A 26819-nucleotide genomic window follows, 5' to 3' on the forward strand; every position below is an offset into this window, starting at 1 on the left:
GTGCATGAGTTCAAAGGGGCCGAGAACAGGGGCCAAGCAACTAACCACCCTCAGCAGCTCCTGCCACAGGACAAGGACAGGTCTGGGTCTCCCTCACGCTCCCATGCAGCCTGGGGGTGGGGAGGGCAGCCCGCGCACCCGCACCCGCACCCACACCCACACCCACACCACGGATGCCGGCCAAGGCGGAGAGCAGACAGCAGCCAGGACGCCGGGCGGTCCCACCCTTTACTTTGCCCCAGCCCGGGCGGGCCGCCGTCCTCGGCTCAGCCGCCCGGAAAGTGAGTGTTACAGCAAATGACCCTATTTGTACTTTCTAACCCTCCCGCTGCCTCCCCCCCCAAAAAAACTGTACATGAGTTTACAAACATATTAACATATAAATAATGAGAAGCGTCCCGGGGGGCCTCCCAGCTGTCTCTGCTCTGCGGCGTGCGGGGGGGGGCCTCCGGTGGCGGAGCAGGGGCAGGGGCAGGTGCAGCCCCCCTGGTGGCCCCGGTCCAGCCGCCAGCCGCGCCCGCAGCCTGGGGAGATGAGAAGCCACTTGACCGGCCGGTCATCGCTCCGGCTCAAGCTCGTGCTGCAAGGGGCGCCTCTTCTCCCGGCAGTGCTTCTTGTGGGCTGGCCAGTCCTTCTGCTGGCACTGGGAGCCGCAGTAGCGCGCCACCTGGCAGCGCCCGCAGATGTTGAACTCCCGGAGCTGAAAGGACACAGAAGAGCGGCGCTCTGGTCACACGGCAGACCTGTGAGGACCTGGCCACCCGTGCGCCGAGGCCGGAGGGTCTGGGACCCGGTCAGGCAGTGACAAAGGAACGGCCACCGCAGGGGAGAAGCCGCGAGAGGGCAGTCCTAGGGGAGGCGCGGGGCTCCGCAGGGTCGAGCCTCCGGCCCGGCTCCCCCACCGCGCACCTGCTTCTCGATCATCGTGCAGGGCGGGTAATGGCACTCGTAGTAGGTGCAGGACGTCTCCTCCTCCTCCACCACGTCCCCGTTGGCGTTGTAGTACCGGGTCACGTTCAGGACGGGGAACTGCTCCTCTATGGGGTCCGTGGGCAGCTGCTGAATCGCCAGCCAGTATAAGCTTTGCTCCCTTAAAGAGAGAAGCAGGCGCTTCAGGATGCCTTGGCCAGGAAGGGTCAAGGTATGGAGGTGACGATGAGTGACCCCAGGGTGGACCAGCTGCTTCCTCTTCTCAGGCTGCCCCGCCCCCAGTTTTGCAGCTTGACTCTCCTTTGGCCCATCCCACTGCCTGGGCTCACCTCTCCGTAACATCCAGTATGTAGCCTGTTTCATCTTCCCACTAAAAGGCACAGGGCAGGGCTTTGTCTGCCTTGCTCGTCAATCTCCCCAACGCCTGGGACGGCTGCACACAAGACAGGCACGGAGATCACGTGCTCGCGGCCCCAGAGGCGCCCACATCTGCCCCTGGTTGGTCTGCCTGCCCGACTGCTGTGAGCTGCTCTACACCCCCCTGAACACTTCTCTTGCTGGACGGGGCCAGAAGCTTGTAAGTGCCCGCACCTGCCCCACAAGAGGCACAGGCGGTGGGGTGAGCACAGGCCCGCCCTGGGGCTGGCCCCCAAAGGAGGCACCTCCCGCACTCCGAGAGTAAACGGATGGGTGGACCAGCCCCTTCCACCCACCCACCCTCTCTGGGGACCAGGCCGGGAGGGACTTGGATAAAAAAGGGAAGGGTCTGGCACAGCACTGTAAATCAACTATACTTCCAAAAAAGAAAAAAGAAAAAGGGAAGGGTCACCCTCTTCTAAAGTGACAGACAAAAATTAACTCAAAATGGATCAAGGACCTAAATGTAAGACCCCAAACAATAAAACTCTCAGAGAAAACATAGGACAAAAGCTTCACAACATCGGATTTGGCAATAATCCTGGATATGACACCAAAGGCACAGTAAGAAGAGAAGAAATAGGCAAATTGGACTCCATGAAAATTCAATTATTTTGTGCATCAAAAGAGACAATCAGGGACTTCCCTGGTGGTGCAGTGGTTAAGAATCCGCCTGCCAATGCAGGGGACACAGGTTCGAGCCCTGGTCCAGGAAGATCCCACGTGCCGCGGAGCAACTAAGCCTGTGCGCCACAACTACTGAGCCTGCGCTCTAGAGCCCGAGAGCCACAACTACTGAGCCCACATGCCGCAACTACTGAAGCCCACACACCTAGAGCCCATGCTCTGCAACAAGAGAAGCCACCACAGTGAGAAGCCCGCGCACAGCAATAAAGAGTACCCCCTGCTCACCGCAACTAGAGAAAGCCTGCGCACAGCAACGAAGACCCAATGCAGCCTAAATAAATAAATAAATAAAAACTTTAAAAAAAAAGAGACAATCAATAGAATGAAAAGGCAACCTATAGAATGGTAGAAAATATTTGCAAACCATATATCTGATAAGGGATTTGTACCCAGAATATATAAAGAACTCTACAAGTCAACCAAAAAAAAAACGACCCAATTTAAAAATGGGTAAAGCATCTGAATAGATATTTCTCCAAAGAAGACATACAAATGGCCAAAAAGCACATGAAAAGATGCTTAACATCACTGATCATCAGGAAAATGCAACTCAAAACCGCAATGAGACCACCTCACACTCCTGGGATGGCTACTATCAAACAAACAGAAAACAAGTGTTGGTGAAGGTATGGAGACACTGGGACCTCTGTGCACTGCTGGGGGGAAGGTAAAATGGCGCAGATGCTTTGGACAACGGTGTGGAGCTTCCTCAAAAAGTAACCAGAATTATCCTATGATCCTGCAATTCCACTTCGGGGTACACACTCTGAAGAATCAAAAGCAGGGACTCGAAGAGCTCTTTGTACAACTGTGTTCACAGCAGCATCATTCACGACAGACAAGGGGTGGAGGCAACCCAAGTGCCCACTGATGGATGATGGATAAACCAAATGTGCCATACACACACACACACACACACACACACACACACGCAATGGGGTATTACTGAACCTTAAAAACGAAGGAAATTCTGACACATGCTATGACATGGATGAGCCTCAAAGACATAAATGAGGCGAAGTGAAATAAGCCAGACACAAAAAGACAAATGCCATGTTAATCCACTCAGATAAGGTCCAAGGACCTGTCAATTCACAGAACAGTAGGTACCAGGGGCTGGCGGAGGAGATGGGTGGGGAATTAGTGTTTAATGGGGACAGAGCTTCGGTTTGGGAAGGTGAGAGTTCTGGAGACAATGGCAGGGTGATACACGACAATCTGAATTTGCTTAATGCTACGGAACCATGCACTTAAAAGTGGTTAAAACAATAAATGTTATCTGTATTTTGCCACAATAAAAAGATTTTTTTAAAGAAGAAAAGGGTGAAAGTCAGGATGTGGGAGAAAACTGGCTACTTTCTGAGCCCTCCAATGAAGTCCTGGAAGACAGAGGTGAGTTTCAGTCCCAGCTGGCTTTCGAAGGCAGAAAGGGAGGAAAATGCACCTTTGCAAAGAGCACCTTCCACGCGGCTGGGCCACCCTCATGGCCCCACTGAAGTGACGCCAGGAAAGCAGAGCAGAAGGTACACGCCTGGCAGGAGCTGTGCTGCCGAACCGCCCGCCTCACATATGGGGTGATTCCTACGAAGAGCCGCCGTGCGGAGGCCACTGAGTGAGACGGAAGGACGGACACGTGACGCCGGGCCAGCGGGGAGTTCAGGCCACCCTTGGGCTGGCTCTGCCCCGACAGGTGGAGGACTGCTGACGGGCTGACCCCAGGCCTGCAAACTAAGGCCAACCCCAGCCCGTCTGCTCCTGGGACGACCAGCAGGGAGAGGTCCCTGGGGTGGTCCTGGGCCTCCTGAGAGTGGTCTGAAGGAGAATGGGGCAGCTGGGCCATGGCCTGGGGGAGACCACCGGTGGGGCAGCCCTGGGTGTAGCAGACCCTTTTCCAAACAGGTCTTCTTAACTGTGGTCGCCTCATCTCACAACAATACATGGTGCTCAGATGGACAAATGCTGAGATCCCAGAAAGACAGACCCATCGCTGGGTGACACGGTGGGCAGTGTCCCTCCAGTGTCTGCGATGGGCAGCAGCAGACCTGCATGGAGCCAGGGAGGGTGAGCCCCAGGCCTGCCCTGAACCCATGTGAGCACTGGACAACTTGGGGGAAATCCACGGAGGCTGGTGTTCCGCTCAGCCGCCCTTACACTTGTCCTGATGACACAAGCTTCCTTCTGTTGATGAAAGAACCCTCCTGCCCCCAGCATGGAGACAAAAGTGACTCAAAACAAGCTGACTCCCCCACGCCGCCAGACACTGCTGAGGAAAGCGAGTGTGCAGCCCTGGCAGCCGCTCCTGAGACCTGGAGGTGGCTTTGTGGCTTTCCACATCTCAGCAGGGGAGCCATTAAGTGTCCTATCTTTGCTTCAGCCAAGTTGGGCTTAGTTTCTGTCACTTGCAACCAAAAGTCTAGACTCACATAACCTCCAGGAAGATGAAAATCCTAACCCAGCTATCACAAGAGGATCAGCCTCTAACAACAGAGCAGAGACCCCCAACGCCTGGAGACCCACCCCCTCCTCTCGTAGAGTTATGGACACTCCTCCAGAGCTGCAGCAGCATCGGATTGGATGTGGCCTTCTTACACCTGGGGACCATCCCCCACCAGCAAGCCCAGCTGGCCGGGCAATCCCGCCATTTCCTACCTCCAGTGCATGGGGCCCACCGAGACCCCAGTGGTGACCACTGCAAAGGTTCCACCCAGTCTCCGTCCTAAGAAACACTGACACCCCCGCACCGACCTCACCGACTTCTGCCTGTAGGGGAAGTCAGCACCTGTACCGCCAAAGTCAGGAAAAGCTGCCCAGGGGCCCGAGGAGATGCACAGAAGCCCTAGGGAGCCCCTAAATGATGCACACGTGGCCAGGGACACCCTGGCTCATTCTGGCTCCCATCCTGCGGGTCCCCCAGCTCTTCCTAAGGGCTCCATGAAGTCACAGAGGGGCTTGTTCCTGGGGCCATGGGAACTGCCCTCGGAGCATCCCCTCCGCCCAAGTCCTCAGGACCAAAGAAAGGCGGAGGCCGAGTGGCCAACCCCCGAACCACACTGTCCTGCTTCCTTTAAACCACTGACCAGACAAGCTGTTTACAAAAGAGCATGACAGCAAGACCCATCTGTGTGCACAGGGGCACCCCTGAGATGGAGACGGCTCCTACATCTCAAGGGCGTCCTGCCCACCTACAGGGGACTGGCCCACATAACCCCTCTCCCCGCGAGAGCCAATTCAGAAGACCAGCCCAGAAAGATAAGCATCCAAGCGGTCTCCTCCCCCAGTGAAGAAAAAGAGGACCCCCGCACCTTGAGGGAAAACAGCCAAGGTCACCAAACCCACAGAAGCCTCAGAGCACAGAGTAGACGCGGGCCCCTCTCGGCAGTGAGCTTGGAGGGGCCGCCCTCAGGGGCATCTCAGCCACATCACCGGGCCCCAGGAAGACCCACCTCTGCTTGCTGGAGGTCTCCTCGGCTCTGGGCCGCCAGCCCCACGGCACCAGCTGCAGGTTGTCCAGGCGATTGTCCACAGTGACAGCGTTGAGGTGCACCACCTGAAACCCGGGGGCGATGCCCCCCCTGTGCCGCTCCCTAGGAAACAGACAGTGCTCCAGGTGGGCTCCCAACCCTCCTGAACGCCTCAGCCGCGTGCCCTGAACTGGTCCCTTCTCACACCGACGGGACCCATCAGGAGCAAGGCTGCAGAGAGGAACCCAGGTAAGTGAGTCTGTGGCCCAAACAGGACAGGCCACGTGGACAGCCCAGCCCCTGGATTTAAGAGCTAGGCTGCAGGAAGCCAAGGAGGGAACCCGAAACCATCTCACACACAGCCTGGAGAACACCCCACTTGCGTGGTCCCAAGTACTTCGGAACCTCGCGGTTCACACAGAAGAGAGGAAGGTCCTTCCCCAACCCGGAGGAGGGGCCAGACCCCACCCACCCCCAGAGGAGGCTGCGTCCCAAACACACCGAGCAGAAAGGGCGCTCAGCCTGCAGACTCTCTGGCTGCCCTGCCAGTGCCACAGGTCGCAAAGCAGCCACCCCTCCGGGATAGTGACAACGACACAGAATTAACTGGGAGACCCAGGGAAGGCACCGTCTGTCAACAAGGGGTCTGCTGGCTCCACGAGCCCCGTGCACCTCAGGGCTTGCGCAAACCCGACAGGGGAAACAAGCAGCTTGGAACACCCACCACAGCAGCTCATGAAGGAGCCTTCCCGACCCCCTTCCTCGGTTCTTGTCAAAGGCGTATGCAAATATCTTAGCACCATTTCCATCTGCGTCTACTTCCATCCGGGCCTGAGAAGAAACAAGAAAAAGCTCTGTTAAAAAGCCTCTGATTATCAACAACATTCCATATTAAAAAACAAGCCAGAGGGACAATCCCAGGCCTATTCCCGGGACCCTGGGGGTCTCTGGAGTCTCCCAGACACGTGGCCCCAAGAAGCACTCTCCTCTTGTGGAGGCAAGACACGGTCACGAAGCACTCTTTGCAAAACATTGTGGACACAGAGAAATCAATCTTCCTACCCTTAAAAAAGAAAAAGCCCCCACCCAGTAAAAAATAGATAAGCCCTAGACCAAGTAAGTGTAAAAGGGTGACATCTGAGGTAAGAGCGGGTCCACAGACTTGTGGAAGGAGGAGTGGGAGGGGGAGGACTGGAGCCCGGACAGCTTCGTCAGGTAGGAACAGCAGAGGGCCAGAGACGGGGGGCAGCCCTGGAGAGTCTCCCAGGGCACAGAAGCTTGTCCAACTGAACTCAATCACAAACATGACACAATGTGTCTCCTTTTCAGGAAGAGCCTGCAACCAGGCGGAAGTGGGGGAAGACCAGCATCGCAGAGGCGGTAGGGGGCTCCACGGGGCAGTGACAGACAGCTTGAGAGGCTCGCGTACCAGGTCTTGCCCTCGCATCACAGGGAAGAAAGCCCACCCCTTGTGACCCTCCCGGGCATGACTAAGGGCATGCCAGCAAAGGAACGGCGTCCTTACCTCAAAGGAGTAGCCCTCCACCAGCGGGATGTCCTGCTCATCTATCAGTGTGTACTTGGTCTGGAAATTAACGTTTCAAGACGTTACATTTGGAATCAGTACGAGGTACCGATAATAAGCAGGAGCGGCCCCTTGAGACTAAGCGAGGTCAGCAGGCGAGGGGCCATCTATTCTGAAAGCAGGTAGAGGTGCCAAAGCCTGGTCCTTCCCCGCTCACGACCGCGCAGAGTCGCGGCATCAGGCTTCACTTCCCATCTGCTCGTGAAGAACCAAAAGAAGTGCCACAGGACTGGCCAGGTACTAAGCTGTGCATTTTAATGTGCTGATAAACCTAGTCCAAGAGTATGACGTCACTGGAGTAGAGGGAGGGGGCCGGGATTGAGGCAGAATATCCAGGTTTCAGTTAACATTTATTTTATTTATTAAGCCAGGCGGTCCTCACACAGATGCTCACTGAATCGTCCTTCCTACCTCTTTGTCTAAAATGTTCCAAATAAAAGTTTTAAGGGATGACATTAGTGCAATCAGTCACTGAGTTAGAAGGGACCTCAGAGCTGATGGGGAGCCCACCCTTCCCTAGTTAGAAAGCCACGTCCCCTTGCAGGAAGGGCAGGAAACGGTCCCCAAAACGGACCAGTGTCATTCTCGCTTGGAAAGCTTTTTTCTAGCATCTGAATCGGTTTTACCTTCATCTGACTGCCTCTGCTCCTCTCTCCCACCAGAAGCTTCCGCCGCTGGTGATGGGAACAGGGTTCCCATCCAGGGTAAGGTCCGTGGCTGGTGCAGCTGCACGGCCGGCCGGCTCCTGGAAACAGCCAAGCCTCAATGCCCACAGGTGCCAGGAAGCCCCAGCCTCGAACACGCGGAAGGCGGGGCCAGGTAAGGGAGAGAAGCAGAGGGAGGCCCTGCTCTGGCGAGGCCCACTGAGGCTCAGCCAGACGGGGCCGCCGCTGGCAGCACGAACCCTGCCCGAAGCTCACTACGGACCGGCAGGCACCGGCGGCGCGCACACGCAGGTCTCGGTGAGGAGCGAGCGCGCCTCCTCGGAAGGGCCTGCGCTCCCCGCAGCCGCAGGCGCAGCCACAGCCCCCTGCTCCCCCGGCCACGGCGCACGGTCGGAGCCCCGGTCCGCAACCGGAGGAGGGCTGCCCCGGGAGCCAGGCCGCCGGCCCGCCGCCCGCAAACCGCCCGGCCCTTGCCCGTGCCCCCGCCCGGATCGGGCCTCCGATCCAGCCCCCAGCCCCGCGCCCCCGACCCCCAGCCTCGCACCCACGACTCCGAATCCCAGACCCCGCCCGCCACCCCCAGCTCCGGTCCGGCCCCCTGCCTCGCACCCCGGCCCCCTACTCCCAGCGCCGGCCCGGCCGCCGGCCCAGCGCCCCACTCCCCCGGCCCGACCTTAGCCCCAGCCCCGCGCCGCTCACCTTCCCGGCCACCCGGCCGAGCCGCACGATGCCCAATTTGAAGTCGGTCATGGCCGGGCCTGCGCTCGGCCGGCGGCGCCTCTCCCTCAGGAGGTGCCGGGGCCGGGGCGGGGCCACGGCGAGCCGGGCGGGCCAGTCGGATGAGTCGGGGTCAGGATCGGGGCCGGGCGGGCGGGCGGGCGGGACGAGGCTGGGCCGGGGTCGGGCCGCCGCCTCCTGGCGCCCGCCGGACCTGCCACGCGCCGCCGCCGCCACCGCCGCGCGCACCTCAGCGAGCGGGGCCAGGGGCGGAGCGCGACGCGGACACACCCCCGCGCGCCGCCGCCCGACCAATGGTGGGGCGCGCAGTGCGCCGGCCGGCGCGCGCCGCCACGACGCAGCCAATGGCAGGAGGGCGAGTGCGCCGGCGCGCTGAGGACCTGGGCCAGCGCGGGGGAGGGGCGCGGTCGGGGGCGGTGCCTGCGCGGCCGCCCCGCGCGACGTCAGTTTCGCGGGAAGCTTTGTGCTGGATGCTGACCTATAGGCTCCCGGCCCCGACCCCCTACCCCGACACCGACCCGGCCCCCGCCCTCGCCCCCGCGACCCCGACGCGGCCCCCGCCCCTCGAGGAGGGCGGCCTGGCTCCGCGCCCCGGGCCGTCCGGGCTCTGCAGGTCGGGGTCCCTGCGGGACTGGCTGCGGCTGCCCGTAAACCGTCCCCCGTCCTCGGACAGCGGGCAGGAGGCCGGAGTGGGGACAGGGACCCGGAGCCCAGGGGCCACTGTGGCGTAGGGTCTGGGTCCATTGCCGACAGGCCCGCCCTCCTTCTCCCTGGCCACCTCCACACAGGGGCCCGGATCAGGACCCTGTAGCCCAGGGGTTCCCCAACCCCCAGTCTGTGGACCGGTACCAGTCCGCGGCCTGGGTGCACAGCAGGAGGTGAGCAGTGGGCGAGAGAGCGAAGCTTCATCTGCCGCTCCCTATCGCTCGCATTACCGCCTGAACACGCCCCCCGCCCTCGGTCTGTGGAAAAACTGTCTTCCACGAAACTGGTCCCTGGTGCCAAAAAGGTTGGGGACCGCCGCTATAGCCCATCCTCGGGCTACCCCAGGCTTCCCTGGGCTTCGAGCCGGTGCGCTGAACAGCCTGGGCCAGGTCCTTCCTGAACAGGAACTCCAAGGGCTGAGGACTTTGGCGGGGCTTTACCTGTCTCCTGGCAGCCACTCCAGCGGGCTCTCACCCCCAGCGCCCGATGAAACCACTCTACACCGGTGCACCCAACAAATTGAAAACCCCTGTTATAGCAAGGGAGGCAGAAAAGGCTAGTGACCTGTGAGTTATATGCCATGTTAAAAAGTGATCAGTGCTGTGGGGAAACAAGTAGATCAGCATTAGGGAGTTGGGGATCCAGGAAAGGTGGTGGGTGGGGTAGGCCTCATTGCCAAGTAATTTGAACAAACTGGGAGGAGGAGGAGGAGTGAGCCATGTGGGCTCTAGGGGAAGAGCATCTCCAGCAGAGGGAAGAGACAGTGCCAAGGCCATAAACTGGGAACACATTTGGTGTGTCTGAAAAGTGGAGGTGGCCACCGTGAGCAAAGGAGTGCATGAGAACAACAGGGGACAAGGCCAGAGAGGTGGAGGACGGGAAGGGGGTCACGTAGGCTCTCGTGAGGACTTTGACTTTTACACTCAGAAAAGTGAGCCACTGGAGGACTGGAGCAGAGGAATAGCTATTCAGTGCATCACACTGGCTGATGGAGACAATGCCGGAAAGAGTGGAAGCAGGCAGGCTGTTTAGGAAACTAATGCAAGCACCCAGCCAAGAAACGATGATGTTGGGACACCTGTGGTGGCAGTGTTCTGTAGCAGTCAGGATAGCCCTGGTTATGCTGCAGTAACAAACATCCCTCAATTCTCAGCAGCTTAGCAAAATAAAAATGTATTTCTTCCTCAGGCTGCACGTTAAGGTTATAAGGCAGTTGAATACGTGAATATGGCATTCAGGGAGGTGTCCAGCCTGAGGTACAGATTTGGCGTTCATTAGCATATTTGTTGTATTTAAAGCCACACAGCTGGATGAGCTCACCATGGGAGGAAATGCAAATAGAGAAAAAGAGAGGAAAAAGATTGAGCCCTGGGTACTCTCATACTAAAGGGAGAAGGAGGTTGAAAAGAGAAGGAGCTGGTAAAGAGAATGAGGACGTCAGGTATGAGGGAAACCAGGAGAGGGCAGTGGGCCAGGAGCCAAGTGAAGACAGTGCTAGGGTGAGCGGGAGGGATCAGCCTTGTGTGATGCTGCTGAGAGGTCCCAGTCAGTGGGCACTGGGAATTAGTCAATAGAGCACGCAGCACGAGGGCACTGGGCACCTTGACAAGTAAGTGATGGAGGAATAAGCCCAACTGAACGGGCTAAGGGGGAGTGGAAGGAAAGGCTTGGAAACCTTGAGACTGACAACTCTTCTGGGGTGTTCTGGCTGAAAAGGAGCAGAGAAACGGCCAAAGCAAGAAAGAAAAGGCAAGTCCAGAGAGAGTGTTGGTTTTATAGTGGGAAAGGAAGCAGCATGTTGTCCACCAGTGGGAATGAGCCCATGGAGGAGAAAGAGGTGAGGCAATCGCCTGAGAGGGGAGGGCGGGGGCTGGCCTCTGACAGGAGCCTGGGTGGTTCAGCTCAGCCACAGCTTGAAGAGGAGTCGGAGAGGTGAGTGGATGTGGATGTAGGAATCTGGGGAGTTCTCTTCTGATGAGAACGAGGCCATCAGTTGAAGGTGAGAAGGGAGTGTGGTCCAAGGAGAGAGGACCAGGAGGACCAGGAGGGAACTAGGAAAAGACAGTAGGGTGGCCCGGCAGTGTCAAGGGGACCAGTCCGTGTGACTGTGTGTTTTTCTCCAGCCTATTTAGGCTGCTCCTGAGAAGGCAAGGAGAAAGAGTTGGATTCAGCCAAGACTGTGGTTATGCTGGGCGAGTGCAGTGAGGTGAGGGGGAGAGAGCGAGCTGTCTAAGAGAGGGATGCTTGCCCGGGGCATCTGAGCTCAGCAAGTGAAGAAGAGAGGACACCAGAGGGGCAGATCCGAGGGTTGGAGGTCCCAGTGGGTTCAAAGGATCGCTGATAGAGGGAGTGAGCGAGGACGGGAAGTGCTTCAGAGACTTTTGCAAGGGGCTGCAGGTGCTGGGGATGATCGTGTCTCAGTTACCTGCTGGCCTGTGACAACCCCACCCCCTCAAACTTCATGGCTTAAAAGCACATCAACTTATTATTTTGCACAATTCTGTGACTGACTGGGCATCTTCTGTTCCACACTGTGTCAGCCGGATACCTCCTTCGGTTGGACTCAGCTGGGAATTCGCCTGGAGCACCTCATTTTCTTCCATGTGACCCTGGGTGTGGTGTACCGTTATCCAGGCAGGAGAGCTGGACTGCTTACCATGTGGAGGCTCTGCTCTAAGTGACAGGTCCCAGTGGGCCTCTGCTTGAATCACACCTGCCGGTATCCCGCTGGCCAAAGCAAGTCACGCAGGCGAGCTTGGAGTCCGTGTGGGAGGGATATGCACAAGAGCATGAGTCCTGAAAGTGTGGCGCGTTGTGGGGGCTACCAGTGGAACAGCCTGCCCCCCCACCCGTCCACCCTCTGACCCCTAATGATTCATGCTTCTCCCACGTGAAGACCCTAGAACCACCACCTCACCGTGGCTCTTGGCTTATGATGTGCAACAAGGCGAGAGGCAAGTTGTTTGCCCCCCAAGACCCAACATTCCAAGGGGAAGCACAGGATAAGTGAACAGACACCCGGTTCAAAAAGGAAAAGGGGGCGTGCCCCCTGCAGCCACGGGCGCACAGCAGTGTTGAAATCCAGCAGACAGCTGTCACAGTGCTCCTTTAAGGGCTTGTCTGCTCCCGGCAAGTGGTTCCCTCACCCATCCCCCCTTTTCTATGGATCCCGACGGCTTCTCTCTCTGCCTCTTGGCCCTGCGTGCTCGCTTGTCCTCCCTTTGCCATGGGAAATGGGCCCTGTTTGCTGCTGAGTAGTCTTCTCAGCCTGCTTCTTGCCTGGAGACAGTTGAGAGCCCAGAGGCCTCTTTTATTTCGAACTTCGTCCATTGTAGTTCAAGCAAATACAACCCCTAAAAAAAACTTTGTGGATTTTCTAGGTGTCAAATTATAACACATTTCAGTAGACAGAAGCTACACTGCAAATATCTTTGAGCGGCTCCTTTCTGCTTTGGACGTCGAGCCATGTGCTGTGGCACAAAGACCTCAAGACGCCTGGAGGCGCTTCTGTATGGCTGACAGCATCTATGAGGGTCCCGTCCCCTGGGAATCTTTCAGAGGTCTTAACAAGGGGTCATACGCCATGCCCTTGCATTTCTTTTAACCCTGAGGTCGTGTTTTGCTGCAGTGCCCTGGATTTGATCTTCCCCACGATGCCATTTCTTACCTTGAGAACCTTTGCTGCCTGGAAAGGCTGAGATTGAGAAATAGTTTTTATTTTCCGGCTGCAGGACCTGGCTTGAAATACTTCCTCCAACTCCTGCTGGAACATGGAACATTACTTCTTTAGTTCATTTCTCTTTTCTTTATTTCACTTTAGCATAAATGACTGAAAGAAGCCGGTTGGCCCTTTAAGCTTTCTGCCAGGAAAATCAGATCCTTAGATATATTTTCTGTCTTCCCCGTTACCACAGGCAATGGTGTCCCACTTTTCTGCCAATACCTGACTGGGCTCCGCCCTTCTCGGGCCTCCACCAGCAATGTCCTCACTGCCTGCCAGGTCCTCCTGCTGCCTGGTTCCAAAGTCAGGGCCACATTTCAGAATTTTGTGATGGCAGCATCTCACTTTTTTTGTTGTTGAATTTTTGAATTTTATTTTTTATACAGTAGGTTCTTATTAATTATCTATTTTATACATATTAGCGTATATATGTCAATCCCAATCTCCCAATTCATCCCATCACCACCACCACCCCCCGTCACTTTGCCCTCTTTTTGTCCACACGTTTGTCCTCTACATCTGTGTCTCGTATTTCTGCCCTGCAAACCGGTTCATCTGTACCATTTTTCTAGGTTCCACATCTATGCGTTAATATACTATATTTGTTTTTCTCTTTCTAACTTACTTCACTCTGTATGACAGACTCTAGGTCCATCTATCTCACTACAGATAACTCAGTTTCGTTTCTTTTTATGGCTGAGTAATAGTCCATTGTATATATGTGCCACATCTTTATCCATCCGTCTGTCATCGGACATTTAGGTTGCTTCCATGTCCTGGCTATTGTAAATAGTGCTGCAATGAACATTGGGGTGCATGTGTCTTTTTGAATTATGGTTTTCTCTGGGTATATGCCCAGTAGTGGCATTGCTGGGTCATATGGTAATTCTATTTTTAGTTTTTTAAGGAACTTCCATACTGTTCTCCATAGTGGCTGTATCAATTTACATTCCCACCAACAGTGCAAGAGGGTTCCCTTTTCTCCACACCGTCTCCAGCATTTGTTGTTTGTAGATTTTCTGAGGCAGCATCTCACTTTGAAGTGTCAGTGTCTGTTCCAGGTATGTGCTGCTGCGTAATAATGGCTTAAAACAGCTGTTGGGGCTTCCCTGGTGGCGCAGTGGTTGAGAATCTGCCTGCCAGTGCAGGGGACACGGGTTCGAGCCCTGGTCTGGGAAGATCCCACATGCCGCGGAGCAACTAGGCCCGTGAGCCACAACTACTGAGCCTGCCTATCTGGAGCCTGTGCCCCGCAACAAGACAGGCTGTGACAGTGAAAGGCCCGCGCACCACGATGAAGAGTGGCCCCCACTTGCCACAACTAGAGAAAGTCCTCGCATAGAAACGAAGACCCAGCACAGCCAAAAAAATAAAATAAAATAAATAAATAGGTCAGGAGCTCTTAAAAAAAAAAAAAAGCTGTTGATTTTCTAATTATTCCGTGATGAGATTGGGCTCAGCTGGTTGACTCTTCTGCTATTGGCTGGTGGGTAGTTTGTCTCAAATTCTCACCATCAATTCCTTCCCTCCCTGTCAGGTGTGATGCTCCATCCTCACTCGTCCTGTGACTGTTTCTGGGGGTTTTTTTTGGCCACACTTCGCAGCTTGTGGGATCTTAGTTCCCTGACCAGTGATTGAACCTGGCCCACGGCAGTGAGAGCACTGAGTCCTAACCACTGGACTGCCAGGAATCTCCCTCCTGTGACTGTTTTTTAAAAAAAATTTTATTAATTTAATTTATTTATTTTTGGCTGCATTGGGTCTTCATTGCTGTGCGCAGGCTTTCTCTACTTGTGGCGAGTGGGGGCTACTCTTCATTGCAGTGCGCGGGCTTCTCATTGCAGTGGCTTCTCTTGTTGCGGAGCACGGGCTCCAGACGTGCGGGCTTCAGTAGTTGTGGCATGCAGTCTCAATAGTTGTAGCTCACAGGCTCTAGAGTGCAGGCTCAGTAGTTGTGGCGCATGGGCTTAGTTGCTCCAAGGCATGTGGGATCTTCCTGGACCAGGGCTCGAGCCCATGTCCCCCGCCTTGGCAGGCGGATTCTTAACCACTGTGCCACCAGGGAAGCCCCCTGTGACTGTTTTGATGCACTTAATCTGGTAGAAAGTTCTGGGACTTCCAAGCCCAGGCCAGAGGACTGGCAGCTTTACCTTCCTCCCTCTTGGGGGCCTGCTCACAGGTAATCAGTCTTACTACCTGGAGACCCTCATGCTGTGCGGAACCCCAAGCAAACCATGTGGAGAGGCCTCAGGGAACGGATACTTGACCAGCCCCCAGCTGCCCCAGCCACCCGAGTCAAGGTGTCAGACACCAGCAAAAAGGACATCTTGGCCATTCTAACCCAGGCAGATACCACACAGAGTAGAAGAGCCTCCCAGCTGAATGCAACCTAGTTTTCAGAGTAAGTAATAAATTTGGGTGGTTTGTTATGCGACAATAGACAGCTGAAACAGCCAGGGTCCTTCACGGAGCTGCAGTCAGGATGTGTGAGTGAGGCGAGAAGTCTGAGACTCTTACGTGCAGGCTTTCCCTTTCTCTCTAGGTGATCTCTCCAGAGCAGTAGCCAGATATTGTCACATGGCAGCTCAGGACTGTCAGGGAATGAAAACAAAAGCTGCCAGCCCTTCTTAGAGCCTGAAACTGGCATGGCATCTCTCTCTCTGGCAGTTCAAGCAAGTCAAGGGGCCAGCCCCATTCAGTGGGACGGGTAGAACCCACCTGCTGATGGGAGTAACAGCATGAGTGGAAAGGGGTGAGAGAAGTTGTTGGGTGATGTTGTTCAGACAAACCTAAAGCCACAGGAGGGGCTGCTGAAGCCAGCTGGGGAAGGTTCTCAGAGGACAGGAGTCAAGGGAATGAGCACTGCTTTGATCATGTTTTTTATTTTCTAGATCTTTGATGCTTTGACATCTTGAGGGCCTTGCTGGCTGGGGAGAGACTGCCCTTCCCAGGCTGGCTAATTCCTAGAGACAGCAAACGACTCACCCGCCAACACACCTTTCACATGCAAACCAACCGATCCAGAGCCCACACCCCAACCACCTCCTGTAACCAGCACACCAGGCCAGTATTTCCCCGCCTAAATCACCCAGGGCCAGGTACTGGACAACTAGAGACCACTGAAATTATTCAAACTATCCAATCCTGAACTTGCTCAAACTTGCGTACCCTGCCTCCTTCCCACTGAAAACACAGTAAAGGCTCTGGCTGAGCTCTCCTCTCCCTCCTGCTCCTGACGACACTGGTGCTTCCCCATGTGGCCCTGCACGGTGTGGCATGCCCCACTTGGGAACTGTAAGTTCTAAACTCTTCTTTCACGGCAGTTGGCTTTGTGTCTGTCACCTTACCATAGCTGATTAAAACAAATCCTGGTTCATGTTAAGATAGAGGCCAGGAGGTTGAGGTTGGAAGGAAACCTATGTGGATTCTGAAGTCAGAATTCCTGCACAGGTGGTACTGGAGAGAATGACAGTGAGTGAGTCAGGAGCTGAAATCACCAAAGAATAAGGGGGGCGGGCCTCAGCTTTGAAGGTAACAGCAAGAGTGGAGGGGGGAATGAATTCTTATCCTGAGAAGATGAGAGTTAAGGCTGGCAGCTATTAGGGCAAAGGGGAAAATGGTCTGGAAGTGGTCATAAGGAGTCAGGAGAGCATCCACCCTACCTGCAGGCCCAGTGGTACAGGGGTTGTACGAAAATAAACATTTACACTTTAGAGCCTCCAGGGGAAGCCCGGGCTCCATGAGAGCATGAGGAAAGGAATGTTTAGAGAAAAGCGAAGTCAGGGTGGTGATGATGGTGGACATGAGAGCACAGCAGCAGAGCTTCTAGACCAGGGGGATGGGTGGGAGAGGGGGTCAGAGGAAAGCATGTGCAGAGCCCTATAGGGTGCGACTGTGGGAAACAGGTGTGACCTGGGGTAAGGTCACCCATTTTCTGCCCCCATCTCCTCCATCTCAGCAGCAGCCAACACAGCGTCTCTCCCTGCCTCCGCAAACACTTCCTTTTTTTTTTTTTTATAAATTTATTTAGTTATCCATTTATTTTTGGCTATATTGGGTCTTTGTTGTTGCGTGCGGGACTTCCTCCAATTGCGTCGAGCGGGGGCCACTCTTCGCTGCAGTGCGCGGGCTTCTCACTGTGGTGGCCTCTCCTGTTGCAGAGCACAGGCTCTAGGCGCATGGACCTCAGCAGCTGTGGCACGTGGGCTCAGTAGTTGTGGCTCCCGGGCTCCAGAGAGCAGGCTCAGCAGTTGTGGTGCTCGGGCTTAATTGCTCCAGGGCATGTGAGATCTTCCCAGACCAGGGATCGAACCTGTGTCCCCTGCCTTGGCAGGCAGACTCTGAACCACTGAGCCACCAGGGAAGCCCAACACTTCCTTTTTGATTTCTGCCATGGACACTTGTTTTTTTGGGGCTGCCCACCATCCTCCCCCATCCCGTGGGTACCCCAAACTCCTTGTTCAGGGAGTTTGCACAGTCCTGACGGGAAAGTGTCAAGCTGGCCAGTCAGACCCTCCCTCCTGAAGCATCAGAATCCCGGGTAAACCGGGCGGACCTGGCGCCTGCTGCATACCCCTGGCCCTCAGGGCCTCCCTGGCTGCTCCGTTTCCTCAGCCTGGCCCAGTGGACCCCTCAGTCTGTAAGGCCCCTCTCCTTTTGCTGGAGGGCTAGATGAGGTTTCTGTGGCTTTCACCCCGACTTCTGATGTCATCAGCGTCCTGAATAGAGTCACCATCTACAAACAAGGGTCTAACAAATCGTTCGTCCTTTGTCTCCCGCAGACTCATGCCTAGAAGTGCCAGTTCACTTGGGTGCCTAACAGGCACCTCTGACTCTGCCAGTCACCATTTCTCCCCTTCCCCACCCCCCAAACAACTTGTATCTAGGCCGGTCGTCTCCATCAAAAAAATGCCACCCCATTCGCCCAGCTGTTCTGGACAAAAACCTGGCCCCACCTTGACGCCCTCCTTCAAGCAACCCCACATTTAACCTGCCAGTAGGCGCCCAGCACCTTCTCTAAGCCAAGCACGGCCTTCTCTCTCCTAGACTCCCGGATTTGCCCTCGAATCCGCCCCTGGGTATCGAGCCCCACCCCTCACCTGTCCCTCCCGCTGCCGCAGGCCAAGCGCTCCCCGTCCCGACACAGGCCCAGCCTGGAGACTTCCCTCAGTGTGGAGACGCGGCACGTTGGCGACCCCGGGGCGGAGCCTGGGAGGGGGCGTCGGCCCGGCCCGCCCCCTCCACAGGTGAGGCAGCAGGGGGCGCAGGTGCGCCGGGTTCCCGCGGGCTGAGCCCGAGCTCCACCCTGCGGGCCGGGGCGGGGCGAGGAAGGGCGGGCTGGGGGGACGGACCGAGGCGGGGCTGGGGGGCGGGCAGGAGCCAGCGTCGGGAGCTGGGGGGCCGAGGGGGGCGGGAAGGGGCGGGGACAGGAGCGGAGAGGGAGGGGGGGCGGGGGGGGCAGGGGGCCGGGCGAGGCGGGGGGGGGGGGGGGGCGGGGGCGGGGCAGCGAGGGCGGGGCTGGGCGCGCGGCGGCAGTGGCGGCGGCAGCGGCGGGGGTGGCAGCGCGCGGCCGCCCCGCAGGGCCGCGGCATGGGACGGGTGCAGCTCTTCGAGGTCCGCCTGAGCCACGGCCGCGTCGTCTACAGCCCGGGGGAGCCGCTGGCGGGGGCCGTGCGCGTGCGCCTGGCGGCGCCGCTGCCCTTCCGGGGTGGGCGCGGGGTCCGGGAAGGGCCGCACCTGCGGCGGGCCGGGCGGGGCTCCGAAGGGGCGCGCGGCCGCTGGGCCCGGGACCCGCGAGGCCGGGGGCGCGCGTCCGGCTGCGGGGAGCGCCGCGGGGCGGCCGGCCGGGCGGCGGACCGCGGGGGTGGGAGGCCGGCGGCGGTCGGGGCGGAGCAGGGAGGCCCGGGTGGCCCAGTCCTTCCGCATCTGCCCTTCCTGTCCTCTCCGCCAAGGGCCGTCCAGACTCGGGGCGCGGGCTTCGAGCCTGTCTACTTCGCCGAAGGCCACTCTGACCTGGACCCGCGACGCCTCTGACCTTCCCTGTCGGGTCTCCGGTCCGCTGCGCCCCGCAGCTGCTGGGCCCTCACCTGGAGCCCGGCCCGCGCTGGGCTTTCTCTCCCATACACCCAGGCAGCCCCGCCGAGTGTGCAGGTCCCCGGGGGGGGGCTGCAGGGCACTGCTTACACCCAGCCCGAGGCTAGTCCCTAAGGGCTGGGAGGATCTTGCTAATCGCTGCGTGCCGTAGGCCCCCGCCGTAGCGGGCATCTGGGAGCCGAACCTGAGCCCTCCTCGCCGGTCCCTCTGCTGGCGCAGACATCTGGGACTTTGAGACCGGGGATCCGGTTGCTGCGGCGCCCCTAGCTAGGGCTCCCTGCCGGCGCTGGCCTCGTCTGCTGCCTGAGGTGTGAACCGGGCCCTGCGGGGGACATCACACCTGGTCCCTCTGGGCCGTGGGCGAACCGCAGCCTGGGCGGGGTCTCTCTCCTGACCCCGGCTCTGAGTGTGAGGTTGTGTGGTGTGTCCGTCCTGGGGCGCTTCTCTACCTTGGGGTGCTTGGCCAGAACCACAGCTGCCGGGCTTCCCTCTGGGCCTTGACCTTCCAGGCCCCCGTGTGGTTGACCGTTCAGCGCTTGGGGTGCCCGCTGAGGATGCAGAGCCGCCGTTCTCTCTGGGCAGCTGCCTCCTCCGTCCCGGACCGGTGACACCGCCCATCTCCGTAACGTGTCGCCTCTTTCCTGTCTCCCCAGTTGGAGTTTGGGGTTGGGTGGGGGTAGGTGTGCTTGTGGCAGGGACATCGGGGGGACAGTGCAGCTCTGCTCTGGGGCACAAGTGAGAGGTGAGTGCGGCTGGCAGGGCACAGGAAGGAGGGGTGGGCCGTGGCTGGAGGACAGACGGACACCAGAGAGATCCCACTCAGAGCTCTCCTCCTGGCTCGCTGCCCTGTCACCCCCTGTGGCTGGGGCTTAGGGCGAACAGGCTGTTGTTGACCACAGTGGAGGGGCGGCCTGAGCTGCGCGTGACTAACCTGGGCTGGTTAGAGCCCTGCAGCCTCCACGTGGTGGGTAGGATGTGGGTAAATGGACAGCTGGGCACCAGGAGGCTGAGGGAGTCCCTGACTGTAAGAGCCCTGAGGCGGGGAGGAGCAGGTCAGGTCACAGGCTGGAGAGTCCAGCAACCACTGGCCTCGCGCCAGAGAGGGTATTATTTTCAGGCTGCCCCCCAGGGGTAGGGGGGATGCTGGTGCTGGGGCCTCTGTAGGCCTCCGGCCCTGCCGGGGTGTGAGAGAGGAAAGACCATGGTTCTTGTTTTTCCTTTCCCTCAAAAGACACTTGTTGAGCTCCTGTTACCAGCCACTGATGCAATAGGGGGGCCCCCAGGAGGACATGGAGGGTGGGGGGCAGCAGGCCTCTAAACACTTGACTGAGTGTCAGTGATGGTCTGCACTCAGCCTTGGGGACGCCGGCTGCCTTGGGAGCTGATGTGGAAGAAAGCTGGAGAAGGAGCTGTTTTCCTGGAGACTGGGTCCAGCCCAGCCGGAGGCTGGGGGTCAGGCGGGGCTGCCGGTCAGGCGGGGCTGCCCTGCGTTCTGCTCTCGAGGTGGGCGACGAGGGAGGGTGGTGCCCGGACGACAGTAGCAGCCAGCTCCCAGCTCTGCCGGCTCCCTGGGCGCTAACCGTGGGCCAGATGCCATCCCCACTTCCCAAGGACCAATCCATCAGTCCTCATAGCAACCCTGGGAGGTGGGCGTTGTCATTCCTCTTGTGTTACAGATTTGGAAACAGGACAGAGGGAAGTGGCTTGCAGGCCAGAGCTGCAGTGAAAGGATGTGGCAGAGGCTGGGCTGACCCAGGTTTGAGGGAGCTGATGGAGGCTGGGACAGACCTTTGGGACCAGAGGGGGAGCAAGCAGAAGTCTTCATGTTCAGACTGCAGGTGGTACATAGGAGGAGGGCTGCTGGACAGGTGAGAGTGCTGGCTCAAGAGGAAAGTTCCAGAAGACACTCTGGCACAGGATCCGCATGATGATTCTCCTTAGAGAACCGGAGCAGCCCCAAACCTCCAATTCCCCCTGCGCCTCCATTATTCCCCTGCGGAGGAGAGATTGGACAGGAATGGGAGTTTGTTTCCAGTCGGTGGTTGGAGGCTGCTCATCCAGGCAGGGTCCCCGAAGGGGGCCTCACAGCATGTGTGCAGAGGGGGCCCTGGCACAGTCGTTGGGAAGTTCACAGAGTTCGAGCCTGCCTGGAACAACCAAGGGCCGGTTTGTTTTTCTGGGGCCAGGTGCCACCCTGACTTGTTCACCTTAATTGTGTGGCTGGGTCCTGGCTGAGTGTGTGCCCGTTTCAGCCGCCCTGCTTTTGGACACGTAGGCTATGCCTAGATTGTTCACTATTAGGAGCAGGGTTGAACAGGGTGAACAGGGTGAGATTCTAAGGGGAACTGCTGGATCCCTGGAACGCGTGTGTAAGATTACAGCAGATCTGCCTGCTCCTTCTCCAGGGCCTCCGTCGTATCAGCCGACAGGTTGATTGCTATAAGCAAGTGTCTGTTTTTCTACTTTCTCTACAACACGTATCAGAATGTTTAATATTTGCCAATCTGATGGGTTAAATGGTAAGTCATATGAGTTTCCGTGAGTTCTAGTGAGGTTAGACAGCTATTCCTTTATCTGCTGCTGTGTGAAAGTCACCTCTAAGTAAACAAATCATGCCTAAACTAAGTTGTTTAAAGCAACCATTTTATTATAACTTGGGCTGTTGTGGGTTAGGATTTTGGGCAGAGCTCGACAGGGTGATTCTTCAGCTCTGTGTCCCATCCACTGGGGTCACTTGACAGTGCTCAGCTGTCACTGGGCCAGTCTGGGGACCATTGCACCCCTTCCAGCACACTCCGTTGTTCCCAGCATTCCCAGGGCAGCCGGATTCAAGGGGGGACGCACCCTCTCCACGAGGAATGTTTCCAGCAGTGTGACGCCTGCAATCCACCAGGACGTCTTCTAGTTACTTTACAGTCAGGCTTCCCCTTCTCTGCTCCTTCCATGCCGTGCCTCTCTTGGGATGTGTTGGTCTGTAGGAGCACTGCTGGTGTCCCAAACCTCCAGGGTGGGAACTGTTCCAGGTCTGGCCCTAGGAGGGGATGACGGGTGGAGCGTGGATTAGAAATTAGGGCCGAGGTCCGGGTGGTGAGGCTGGGCTGGCACGGAGGCTGAGGGCCGGTCACTGGCAGTGCCGATGGGGCGGAGGCCGAGTCACGGGTTCGTGGAGGGCAGCCCAGTGCACTGTGGGACCAACAGGAGGCCTGCATCAGCAAGGTGGGGCCTGCGTGGGGAGACCACAGACAGACCTGGTGTGGCTGCCCCCAGCCCTGGGCACTTGAGACACTGCATTCTTCCTGCCTGATGGCTCTGTCAGGAGGGTGTCAAATTCCGAGTTACCTTCCCTTCACCGGTCCATCAGGTCAGGGGAGGATGGGCAGCTGGGCAGGCAGGCTAAAGTCTTTGGCCTTGACTCAGCCCTGCAGGGAGAGGAAGGAATGGAGGGAGCCACAGGGCTACCTGTCACTGAGCTCCCACCCCCTGCCCTGTTTGGGTCTCCAGCCGTGGTGTCCCCTCTGGTGACCAGCCTCTGCTGGGCCTGGTCCAGCCATGGCCTTCTGACCACAGTGGGCTCTGGACGGAGGAATTTGAGTTCCTGGTCACAGGACGGAAGGCGGCAGCGACCCTGCTGCCTGGTTCCTGGTGTGCGTGCTTCCCCTGGGGAGTGGGGGGAGGACCAAGCCATCTCGATGCAGAAATCAGCGCTCCTGGGCAGTACTGGCCCAGGAAGCCAAGGTGTCCCCACCCTCTGGTGTGCCAGACTGTTGGGTTCCTTATCTGCTCAGGCGGGTCTGACCACATTCCTGCAGCATGAGGGCTAATAGGTAGCTTCCTGGAGCCTGAAGGGGTGCCTCCCAGCCTAACTGACTTGCCTGAGAGGCAGCAGGAAGGTGGGGTCGGAGGTCAGCTGCCCCAAAGGCCTCTGTTCACCTAGGGTTTCCCAAGCATCCCTTGTAGGGAGCTGGGTTTTCACAGGTTTGGTTGGGTGGGGGCTGGGGATGGGGGTTTGCCCAGGGGTCATCTGGGTGACCATCGGGGCCTTCACGTTCTGGACGGCATGACAGGTGGAACTCTGTGCCTCGCCACCCTGGCTCGCTGAGAGCACCTGAAGATGTGGCACGGACAGGAGGTGTCCTCTGAAGGGTAGCAGGCCATGTGCTGGCCTTCCCAGGGCCTAGCTGGGCGGTCCTGGGTGCTGCCGGTCCTGCCTGAATCCCTGTGCTGGGGCTAGGGAGGGGCCCAGGCCAGCCTGGTTGGGGCTCATGCTGTCCCCCCCTTGCAGCTATCCGGGTGACCTGCACGGGGTCCTGCAAGGTCTCCAACAAGGCCAATGACACAGCGTGGGTGGTGGAGGAAGGCTACTTCAACAGCGCTCTGTCCCTGGCCGACAAGGGTGAGTCTGGGAACCCGTCCCTCACCTCATCCCACTGAGAGTGGGGTCTGTCTGTCCACCTGACTTCCCCATCCGCCTCTGGCATCCCCGTGCTAGCCCACCCTGTGCCAGGACTGTGCACCTTGCTGGGTTTCTCTCCCTGGCAGGCACAGGGCATTGCTTGATGGGGGCTGGTTGGCTGAAGAGGGCCAACTTCTCCTGGATTTGGATGGGCTCCGGCCCCCGGAACAGCTCTGCCCCCTCTCCTGTTCAAGCCAAGCTCTCATCCCCCATCCTGTGCCCAGGCCACAGCCCTGTGCTGCTGAGGTGCTGGAGACAGAGGCTGGGAGCCCAGCAGCCAGATGCAGTGTGAGCTGGTTGGCTGCAGGGCCTGCTTCTGTCCTGGGCCTTGTGAGGTCACCTTGTCCCCTCTCCCCTACCTCCCTTCTGTCTCTGCAGGGAGCCTGCCTGCTGGAGAGCACAGCTTCCCCTTCCAGTTCCTGCTTCCTGGTGAGAGCCCAGCCTGGCCAGGCCAGGTGGTGACAGTTGGCGAGGGTGGGTGGGAGGTGGGGTGGGGGGCAGTCGGGTGCCAGTCCCTGCTTTCTCTCCAGCCACAGCTCCCACATCCTTTGAGGGCCCTTTTGGGAAGATTGTGCACCAGGTACGGGCCACCATCGACACACCACGTTTTTCCAAGGATCACCAGTGCAGCCGCGTGTTCTACATCTTGAGCCCCCTGAACCTGAATAGCATCCCAGACATCGAGGTGAGCCTGGGGCAGTGGCCTCCTGGGTGGGCCCACCCTTGCCTGACGCCCTGTCCCCAGCACAGGTGAGGCGGCCAGGGTCTGGAAGAGCAGCGGCCTCTCTGTCCTGAGCTGACCCCGAGGATCCCGCCTGCCCACACTTGCCAAACCCCCTCCCTGTTCTCCTCCCAAGCAACCCAATGTGGCCTCCACCACCAAGAAGTTCTCCTACAAGCTGGTGAAGACAGGCAGCGTAGTCCTCACCGCCAGCACCGACCTCCGAGGCTACGTGGTGGGGCAGGTGCTGCGGCTGCAGGCTGACATTGAGAACCAGTCAGGCAAGGACACCAGCCCTGTGGTGGCCAGTCTGCTGCAGGTCAGAGTCCCCTCGCCTGCTGGGCCCTGTCCCCATGGGGCAGAGGAGGGGTAGGTGGCTGGCCTGCCCAGGCTCACAGGCTGGCCCTTCCCCAGAAAGTGTCCTACAAGGCCAAGCGCTGGATTTATGACGTGCGGACCATCGCCGAGGTGGAGGGGGCCGGCGTCAAGGCCTGGAGGCGGGCTCAGTGGCAAGAGCAGATCCTGGTGCCTGCCCTGCCCCAGTCTGCCCTGCCGGGCTGCAGCCTCATCCACGTGGATTACTACCTGCAGGTGGTAGGGATACAGGGGTGGGGTGGGAGGAGGGGCCGGTGGCCTGGCTCCTCACTCGCACAACCTCCCCAGGTCTCCCTGAAGACGCCGGAAGCCATCGTGACGCTCCCGGTCTTCATCGGCAACATCGCTGTGAACCATGTCCCACTGAGCCCCCAGCCAGGCCAAGGCCTGGTGGTGCCCTCAGCGCCACCCCAGGAGGAGGCGGAGGCTGTGGCTGGTGGCCCCCACTTCTTCTCGGACCCTGTCTCCCTCTCCACCAAGAGCCACTCACAGCAGCAGCAGCCGCCTGCAGCCCTCGGCTCTGTGCCTGGCGCCCCTGAACCCCATCCTCAGGATGGCAGCCCTGCCCCCCACCCGTTGCCCCCTCCCTTGTGCATCTCCACAGGTGCCACCGTGCCCTACTTTGCAGAGGGTTCTGGAGGGCCGGTGCCCACGACCAGTACCTTGATCCTCCCCCCTGAGTATAGCTCGTGGGGCTACCCCTATGGTGAGTGGGGGCCTGGGGCCTGGCAGGGAGGGGGAGACACGGGCCCCATGCAGACCTGGCTTTCTCCCTGCAGAGGCCCCGCCATCCTATGAGCAGAGCTGTGGTGGTGTGGACCCTGGCCTGACCCCAGGGAGCTGACCCCATGTTGCCTTCTCCGGACGGACGGACCTATGCCCTGGGACTAGGCTCCCAGGGCCTCGTGCCTTCGCTCCCGGCCTGGCCCGGCCCACTCAGGACCCGCCGCTGCCCGCCGTTCCTTGCGGCCTCTGCCTCCGGACCAGCCTCTGCCCTGACCAGCCTCTGCAGCCCCCCTGTAGTCGGCCTCTCCCCGGGGGTTGGGGCCTAGAGAGACTTGGTGTAAATAAAACGCTTCATTTGTAGAGCTGGGCACAGTGACCTGTGGGGCGCCCTCCTCTGCCGGTGTGTGCGCGTGTTCCGGTAGTGGGTGTGCCCAGCCCCCGGGCTTCTCCTCAGCCCCTCCCCTCCCTGCGGGGCTCGCCCCTCCCTATAGGGCACACCCCCTCCTCTCCCCGTGGGACACGCCCCTCTTAGCCTAGCCCATCCATGCAGGATACGCCCCCTGCGGAGCACGCCCCGTTCAGCCCCGCCTCTCCTTGGGGGGGGCACGCCCCTCCCCTCGGGACACGCCCCTCTCCTCGGCCCCGCCCCTTGTCGTCGTTTCCCCCCCCCCCCACTTCCGCTCTGGGTCCCTCCTCCTTCCGGGCGTCTTGGGCCGGAAGGTGGGTGGGGGAGCGATCCGGGCAGGGAGCAGAACCGGCTTTGGGAACCGCCCGTGGCGGTTAACCAGGGCCGGGGTAGGCGCTTGGCCTCCCGGTTCTGCTTCAGGATTTGCCCTCGGAGGCGGGCTTGCGTGTCTGGAGCCTCAGCATCAACTTAAGTGGCCTTGTGACAGGGGGAGAAGACCACCGCTGTTCCATTTGGTTAACACACACCTTGGGCTAGCCGTCTGGCACCCACCACTCCGGGCCAGTTTAGACTTCGTGTGCCAGACGAAATCCGGTCGGGGTGAGGGAGCAGGCTTCCCCAGGTCCTTTACCCTTGGCCTCAAGTCTCCTGCCCCTGCCGTCACCACTGCCACGTCTGGCTCTGAGGGATGCTGCTTCTTGATTCCCACCCAAGTGCGAACACACAAGCCGCTCCCGAGGTCTACAATTCAAAGGACTGTTGTCTAGGACACAAGGAACCCAGGAGCAAATAAAAAGGGTACGGGAAAGCAGCGTTTCCCGAAGAGGCATTCCGCAGACGTTCCAGAGGGCCCGTAAACGCCCTGCGGGGCCGGGATCCTGGCGTGCTTTGGGAAACCTTGGAGGTGGCGTTAAGATAAGACTTCGGGTTCAAATTCCGGGTTCAAATTCCAGCCCTGCCGTATGGTGAAGGGTGGACCCTGGCTACGTGTGTCAGTTACCTTAATCTATAATGAGTTCATAGGACTATGAGGAGACGGGTCAAGCGCCCTGTCCCACATGATAGAGGTTTATTTCTTGTACATTTAACAGTCCAGAGGTGGCATAGCTGTAATTCTCAAGTCAATTCGAGGTTTC

The 26819-nt window shown here is 58.7% G+C and overlaps 2 protein-coding genes across 2 annotated transcripts; one reads left to right on the forward strand and one right to left on the reverse strand.

The window, feature by feature from the left end:
• Window positions 1-210: 210 nt before the first annotated feature.
• ZMYND19 (zinc finger MYND-type containing 19) lies at window positions 211-8664 on the reverse strand. The gene is made up of 6 exons (XM_036855694.1): window positions 8445-8664; window positions 7021-7080; window positions 6220-6326; window positions 5478-5618; window positions 910-1090; window positions 211-700 (listed from the first exon to the last, which is right to left on the reverse strand). The coding sequence occupies exons 1-6, from the start codon at window positions 8493-8495 to the stop codon at window positions 557-559; spliced, it is 684 nt and encodes a 227-aa protein (XP_036711589.1). The 5' UTR covers window positions 8496-8664; the 3' UTR covers window positions 211-556.
• Window positions 8665-18430: 9766 nt separating this feature from the next.
• ARRDC1 (arrestin domain containing 1) lies at window positions 18431-25637 on the forward strand. The gene is made up of 8 exons (XM_036854515.1): window positions 18431-18616; window positions 23285-23395; window positions 23834-23884; window positions 23986-24140; window positions 24313-24495; window positions 24591-24767; window positions 24840-25257; window positions 25331-25637. Exons 1-8 carry the CDS (start codon window positions 18499-18501, stop codon window positions 25393-25395), a joined length of 1278 nt encoding a protein of 425 aa, XP_036710410.1. The 5' UTR covers window positions 18431-18498; the 3' UTR covers window positions 25396-25637.
• Window positions 25638-26819: the final 1182 nt, after the last annotated feature.

Source organism: Balaenoptera musculus, chromosome 6, assembly GCF_009873245.2.
Source record: "Balaenoptera musculus isolate JJ_BM4_2016_0621 chromosome 6, mBalMus1.pri.v3, whole genome shotgun sequence".
Lineage (NCBI taxonomy): Eukaryota > Metazoa > Chordata > Mammalia > Artiodactyla > Balaenopteridae > Balaenoptera > Balaenoptera musculus.